Source organism: Carassius auratus, chromosome 5 (genome assembly GCF_003368295.1).
Source record: "Carassius auratus strain Wakin chromosome 5, ASM336829v1, whole genome shotgun sequence".
NCBI lineage: Eukaryota > Metazoa > Chordata > Actinopteri > Cypriniformes > Cyprinidae > Carassius > Carassius auratus.
In genome coordinates, this window is record NC_039247.1 from 16484220 (window position 1) to 16491896 (window position 7677).

General features: G+C 38.2%; 1 protein-coding gene across 2 annotated transcripts; it reads left to right on the forward strand.

Annotated features, from left to right (window-relative positions):
* Positions 1–914: 914 nt before the first annotated feature.
* Positions 915–7590, forward strand: LOC113078504 (T-box transcription factor TBX6L-like). Of its 2 annotated transcripts, none has more exons than XM_026250812.1 (9): positions 915–1265; positions 1461–1626; positions 1948–2050; positions 2800–2964; positions 3072–3221; positions 3548–3618; positions 3893–3960; positions 4198–4396; positions 6627–7590. In XM_026250812.1, the coding sequence occupies exons 1-9, from the start codon at positions 1175–1177 to the stop codon at positions 7207–7209; spliced, it is 1596 nt and encodes a 531-aa protein (XP_026106597.1). In that variant the 5' UTR covers positions 915–1174; the 3' UTR covers positions 7210–7590. The 2 variants fall into 2 exon arrangements, with proteins under 2 accessions (XP_026106597.1, XP_026106589.1); XM_026250804.1 differs by having other exon boundaries at positions 927–1265; positions 3893–3969.
* The last annotated feature ends 87 nt before the right edge of the window (positions 7591–7677 follow it).

Genomic DNA, 7677 nt, shown 5'->3' on the forward strand with positions numbered 1-7677 from the left:
CAGAGTATTAAGAACCAAGGGTTTCCAAACATTTGAATGGGGTTATTTTAATAATTTCAGTAATTTTTTTTATGTTGTGGACTAAATGTAAACATATTTTATGTACAATACTTACTCAGGACCAAACTAAATAAATAACACACATTTGGTATGATCTCTTTTATTATTTTTTTAATTATTCACAATTTGACAGATTCTGCAAGGGGTGCCCATACGTTTGCATACCACTGTAAAATATAAACACAATTATTTGATTATTTATTTAAAGGTAAAAATATGTGTTCACTAATTTACATTTAACATCTATGCTTTTGGCAGATGCTTTTATCCAAAGTGACTGACAGTGCATCCAGTTTATTTTTTAACAGTATGTTTCCTTGGGAATTGAACCCACAACCTTTCGTGCTGCTAATGCAATGCTTTTATTTAATCATATATGAAAAATGTTACAAGAGGGGCAGTGAAACATTAATTTAATATAACGTCTTATTTTTTTTTCTTTCCAGAATTAGAGCTCAAACATTAATTGGCGGAGCTCCTGGTGCAAGACCCTTCTGCTAGATATGCTAATTCTTTCTCATAGGTAACTAACTTATTTTAGGGAGGACAAGAATATGAACTTGACTGATGAATTTGATGTTGGCTGTACTTTCATCAAAGGTTATTTTTTACAGGCCTCACTCAGAGAAAGCCCTTAGAAAATAACCTGAAACCAGATTTATGCACAGTTTTAATATTCAAAGATTCTAAATTATTTGCTGAACTTTGACAGCTTGACCAAGGGCCAATAAACAGTGGCAAAGACTTCCTGCAGTAATGAGGGGGCAAACTGCTGGTGTGATTAACACCTATATGCGCGTGTGTCTGTATGGGTTTGGAGGAAGTGTTAGGGAACCCTTGGCCTCTAAAGTAAGATGCACCCCCCTTTCCCCCAGATCCGAAGATTGTTGTTTCTACACACCTTTGTGGGCAGGATGGAGCACAAACTGGGAACTGGGAGAGACAAAGAGACAGATCAAAGACGAGACCGATGTTTTGACAGAAGTGCACATACACACCTCTGTCCTCTTTGAAGTTATGGAAAGGTAGCAAACCAAGGATAGTCCTAGCAGGTCATTGGCTTTGGAAGCTACAAACCTCGGGACAAGTCACTTTAGTTTGTTGCTCCAGTCTCATGGTCATGTATCTCCCAGAGGAAGGGACTCTGCTGGATTTACCTTACAAAATGAATCATTTGGCTAATAACTATGGATATTATCCACAAGGTAGGACTTTAGATCTATACATCTCTCTTTCTTTTTTAGTATTAAATTCAATTTCAGGTGGGTTTTTTTTTAGTTGATTAATATTGTGATTTTTCAAGACAACTAAATGGAGTTTTTTTCTAATAGCAAACAAATAAAGCTTATGTTGTGCATATGAAATGAATGAAAATCTGAAATAATCATATTATCGATTAGACTGTAAGGAGCTCACTTGCTGGACTCAACATGGCCTCAATGGCAGGATGAACAGTCCTGAAGCTGAACTGACCTCACTGCCAGTTCATGTATCACTGCAAGATCGAGAGCTATGGGATAAATTCAGCAGTATTGGCACAGAGATGCTGATTACTAAATCTGGCAGGTATGAACCTACAAGGGTTTAAAATGACTAAATTAAGTCCTTTTAAGTATTTTTTTATGTCTATAATGAGTATATATATGTAGTGATATAACAAATGTGTATTGTGTTGGGATTTACCCCATTATAGTGCAAGAAATCATATAGGCTATATTTGTTAATGTATCAAAAGGAAAAAAAAGGCAGTGTTGGTAAGTGCATTCATTTAGCTGAATAATTCATCATCTTGAAAGAATAACAAATCAGAACGTACATCATTGAGGGCATCTTCTAATATGTGATGACTAAGTGTTATGATGTGTGTCCGGTGTGCTTTTATTCCAGGCGGATGTTTCCCAGCTGCAAAGTAACAGTGACAGGACTGAATCCAGTAGTCAAGTATGTGGTGATAATGGACATGGTGCCGTTTGATAACCACAAGTACAAGGTACCTCCCCTCCACCCCTCCCTCAACACATACACACCTCCTCCACCCTCCCTCATGAACACACACATACACTATCTATCATTCAAAGGTTTTGGGTCAGTAGATTAAAAAAAAAAAAAAAGTAATAGTAATAATAATAATACTTTTTTTCAGCATTAAATTGATCAAAAATAACAGTAACGCATGTTTAAGGTTACAAAAAACCCATGAATCCTGAAAATGTATCATGAATTTGACCAAAACGTCTTTCCAGCAATGATGATTGTAATAAGAAGTCTTTCCTGAGCACCAAATTAGCTTATTAGAATGATTTCTGAAGGATCACATGACACTGAAGACTGGTAAAATGACATCACAGGAATACGTTTGTAATTCCTATGAATAAATAACATTTAAAAAAAAAAAAAAATTATAAAAAATATTTTTATTTTATTTTAAAATATTACTGTTTCCACTGTATATTTTTGATCAAATAAATTCAACCTTGGGAAACATAATAGGCTTATTTGGAAAAGAATTGGTACATAACTGTGCTATAACTTTTAAATTTCTTTCTATTACACATCCATCTGTTTTATTCCTTAATATCTTAATATCAGCTTCAGATAGGGATGTTATAATGCTGCAAACCTGATAGATGTGTAAACATCAAAACCAAAGACCAAAAAATAAATCAATGCTTGAATGAGTAACAATTTTTGTAGGTAATTGCAGTCTTCGTGACTATTCATGCTCTTATATTGTGACAGTGGAATAAGGATCTTTGGGAAGTGAATGGTTCAGCTGATCCACACTTACCCAATCGGTTCTTCATCCATCCAGACTCTCCTGCGCCTGGAGAGAAATGGATGCAGTATCCAATCTCCTTTCACAAGCTCAAGCTGACCAACAACATCCTCAACTCTAATGGCCTGGTGAGATTTTAGAAACGGGGAAAGTGTAACGGCTGAAAGATTTCTAAAGGCTTTTTTTTTTTTTTTTTTACTGTTTATACTTCTATATTTCTCTCCATGTTCTATAGGTGGTTCTCCACTCCATGCACAAATACCAGCCCCGTCTACACATAGTCCAATCTCCAGAGCCCTGTTACCCTCAGAACCCTGGCAGTTACCTGCGCTTCACCTTCCCTGAAGCGGCTTTCATAGCTGTCACAGCCTACCAGAACCAGGAGGTGAGAACAGACCTTTCACAAGAGATGAATACTCAGGCCCTTAAAACTGTGAATTACTTTCAGAGCTGGCCTTCCAAGATCATTTTCATTAGAGCTCCACTGCCATCTAGTGGGTCAAATTCATGAGGATAAAAGGCCAATAAAAATGTCTGTGTAACAGAATACCCAGTATAGTGTGGAAATATGCAAAACCCATTATTTGTCACAAAATATCAGCAAATCATTCATATTGAAATCTGAAGTCTTCAATGTGTTTATGTTTTTATTAGTCCATTTTTGTATCATTTATTCGTGTTAACTGGCATGTCTGTGGACTGTCAACACAGATCACAAAACTCAAGATTGACAACAACCCCTTTGCCAAAGGCTTTCGTGACAATGGGCTGAACAGGAAAAGGTGAGAGACACTTAAAGAGACACAAAAAGAAAGGACTGAGATCTGTTTCTTTTCAGGAAAATTCACTTACAAATGTCTCCTTTACAGAATATGACATTCAGGGCTGATATTCTTTTATTTTTATGAATAATTATACTTTTTTTCAGCCATGTACAGCAGGTAAATGAGCAAGATTCGCATCACTCATAATGGCAAATCAAAAAAGTATTTAATATCATTTACAGTGTTTCCGGTCCTGACTGTTGAACCTCCAACCCTAATTTCTCCTCTTTAGGTTTAGAGACAAAGAGAGCCAAGAGACCAAGGATTCAGATGGACAGGCCAAACAGGATTTGACACCAAGTGAGCATGGTATGATTTCCTGAGAGAATAATAATAATAATAATACAATTTGTTATATTAACGCAACTTTACATTATATGCATAAGTGTTGCGTCTTGTTTCTGTTTATATGACCTGGTGCCCAGTAATGGGGATATTTCAAACCTCAATCATGAGGGTCACTGTAATGTGTCACTTTTTCTCTTGGATAGTCTAAAGAAAAATAAATTGTGTATTTCTGCTTTTGTCCACAAACAGTGGGACAGTCACAGAAAGATGAGGATGTGACCGTGTCCAGCTCCGTTGACAGCAGAAGAACGCTGAATTCTTCAGAAGTGGCTTCCTCGGTCCCCCCCAACCCTTTCATATCAGCCTTCACAAACACTAGCACTGCTGGAGGACCTTCACCCCATCAGACACACACCATTCTCAGCCTCAATAACAGACACCTGAACAGGTAAAACTGGCTCTGGGAATGCCTCTGATGCACTGAATATCACAATTATAATAATCATAATGATGTTATGTTGCAGTTCTGCGGGAAAATACTCATTCTTGCTCTAGACTTATTTAATCTTAAAGATTCAGGGATACAAACTTACCAAGGGGTAAAAAAGGTGACAGATAATCATATAGTAAATAAATTTGTATCGAAGCTTTAATATTGCGATTTACTGTAAATTTGGTTATGGCAGGATAGTGGGGAAATCTCTTTAGACCCTATAAAGAAGTTTAAAACTATAGTAATACTATAAAATGTTAAATAAAACAATAAAATTCAGCCGTAGACCTTTTATTCAAAATTGCAATGGTTTTGCTGAAAAGTGAGACCTATGGATCCCTGGAGATTATATTTATTCTTAGTTTAATACTTTTTAGACAGCTACATCAAAACATAGTCCTCCAAAAAACAATTTTATACATACACACACAGTGGGAACACAAAGTATTCAGACCCCCTTGAATTTTCACTGTTAATGCACACACAGCACCCCATGTTGACAGAAACACAGAATTGTTGACATTTTTGCACATTTATTAAAAAATAAAAACTGAAATACTCAGTCTTTTTGGGAAAGATCCAACAAGTTTTTTTACACCTGGATTTGGGGATCCTCTGCCATTCCTCCTCGCAGATCCTCTCCAGTTCTGTCAGGTTGGATGGTAAACGTTGGTGGACAGCCATTTTCAGGAATCTCCAGAGATGCTCAATTGGGTTTAAGTCAGGGCTCTGGCTGGGCCACTCAAGAATAGTCACAAAGTTGTTGTGAAGCCACTCCTTCATTATTTTGGCTGTGTGCTTAGGGTCATTGTTTTGTTGGAAGGTGAACCTTCGGCCCAGTCTGAGGTCCGGAGCACTCCAGAGAAGATTGTTGGCCACATTCATCTTTCCCTCGATTGCAACCAGTCACCCTGTCCTTGCAGCTGAAAAACAACCCCACAGCATGATGCTGCCACCACCATGCTTCACCGTTGGGACTGTATTGGACAGGTGATGAGCAGTGCCTGGTTTTCTCCACACATACCGCTTACAATTAAGGCCAGAAAGTTCTGTCTTGGTCTCATCAGACCGGAGTCCTACAGGTGTTTTTTTAAGCAAACTTATTGGTGGCTTTCATGAGTCTTGCACTGAGGAAAGGCTTTTCTTGGGCCACTCTGCCATAAAGCCCTGACTGGTGGAGGGCTGCAGTGATGGTTTACTTCCTACAACTTCCTCCCACTTTCTGACTGCATCTCTGGAGCTCAGCCACAGTGATCTTTGGGTTCTTTACCTCTATCACCAAGGCTCTTCTCCCCGATAGCTCAGTTTGGCCAGACGGCCAGCTCTAGGAAGGGTTCTGGTCATCCCAAACTTGTTCCATTTAAGGATTACGGCCACTGTGCTCCTAGGACGTGCATCAGAATTTTTTTTTTGTAATCATGGCCAGATCTGTGCCTTGCCACAATTCTGAGCTCTTCAGGCAGTTCCTTTGACTTCATGATTCTCATTTGCTCTGACATACACTGTGAGCTGTAAGGTCTTATATAGACAGGTGTGTGGCTTTCCTAATCAAGTATAATCAGTATAATCAAACACAGCTGGACTCAAATGAAGGTGTAGAACCATTTCAAGGATCATCAGAAGAAATGAACAGCACCTGAGTTCAATATATGAGTGTCACAGAAAAGGGTCTGAATATTTAGGACCATGTGATATTTCAGTTTTAATAAATGTGCAAAAATGTCAACAGTTTCTTTGTTTTTCTGTCAATATGGGGTGCTGTGTGTACATTAATGAGGAACTGAGGATACTTTCTGTAGCCACTGTGTGTGTGTATATGTATATATGTATATATGTATATATATATATATATATATATATATATATATATATATATATATATATGAAAGAAATATATGACTATAGATTACTATATAATAATTGTGTTCTGTTAAATAATAATAACAAAACATTTAATCATTTAATAATAATTTCCTTTTACAGAACAAGTAAAATTACAAGTACAAAAAGCTAAATTTCTGTTTTCAAATGCTAAACCATCACATTTTTATTGTACTTTAGATTTTTATCTGCACTGAAAAGAGACAATTTTGTATCCCTCAAGATTAAAATGATTCTAGACAACCGCTACATACAGACTGATCATTTTGTCCTCCAAAATAATGGTGTCAATTGTTTTTCCAAGTCCCAGAGAAGCCAGACCCAGCCTCCACAGTTTGTGTGCAGCTCTGCCCGTGGCCCAGAGCTCCTGCGTCCAGTCCTCCACAGGAGACGGCCACCTCAGCACGCTGCCATCTCAGATCAGCAGCCCAGCCTCTCAGACCCCAGGAACATCCATCATCCAGCCTCAGCCTTATTTTCGGACCCCTCCCCATCCCTCACGACAATGTCCTGACATGGAGCTGCCCCTCCCAATGCCTCCTAAACTGAGCCGGATGCAACTCCCCGGAAGTGCTCTGAGGAACCTGGAAATGATCCCGGTCTCCGACTATGTGAGTCCGAGGCCCCTCACCAACATCCTTAACTGGATCCATTCTCGAGCCTTAGCCTCAGGAACATCAGGGAAGGTCCTGCAAAATCCCCCCGAACCTGAGCAGTACCTCCGAGGCTCAGACCGAGAGCTGCATCCGCAGATTTATCCAGCGGTTCAAAAATATATTGATCAGCAGTTCCCATTAAACAGCCAGACTGAACACAGATCACAGATGGACTATGTCAGTGGCAGACCACTAACTGAATACTACTGTGACCAGCAGACTGGGAAATGAGGTTTCCAGGCATCATCTAATTAGGGCTCATTTGCAGCAGAGACTGCACTGCATTACTAGATTACCAAAAAACAAAAAGACAGAGGGCTTCCCAATCAAAGAATGTAAATATTATTTTCAGTGGGATATGAGGTTGTTGTTAGCTGTCACTAATGTTGTCCATATTTATGTTTAGTCTGTTACTATCTTTCTGAACTTTAAACTGTACGGTCTAAACTGCACAAATCTAAAGCAATGCAACTTTCTATTTGTTACACGGAAACAACCATTTCCTTTAAAGCTGCTTTGAAACTAAATGCATTGTAAAAGTGCTGTACAAGTAGATTTTTTTGTTTTTTTCTAAATCTGTTTTTAAACAAAATAAAAGATTTTTAATCAGAACCAAATAATTTGAATTTTGCTTAATCCACACTAGTTGTTTAACCACTGCATCTCACACAGGACACCCACGCTTCATTCTCCATTTCC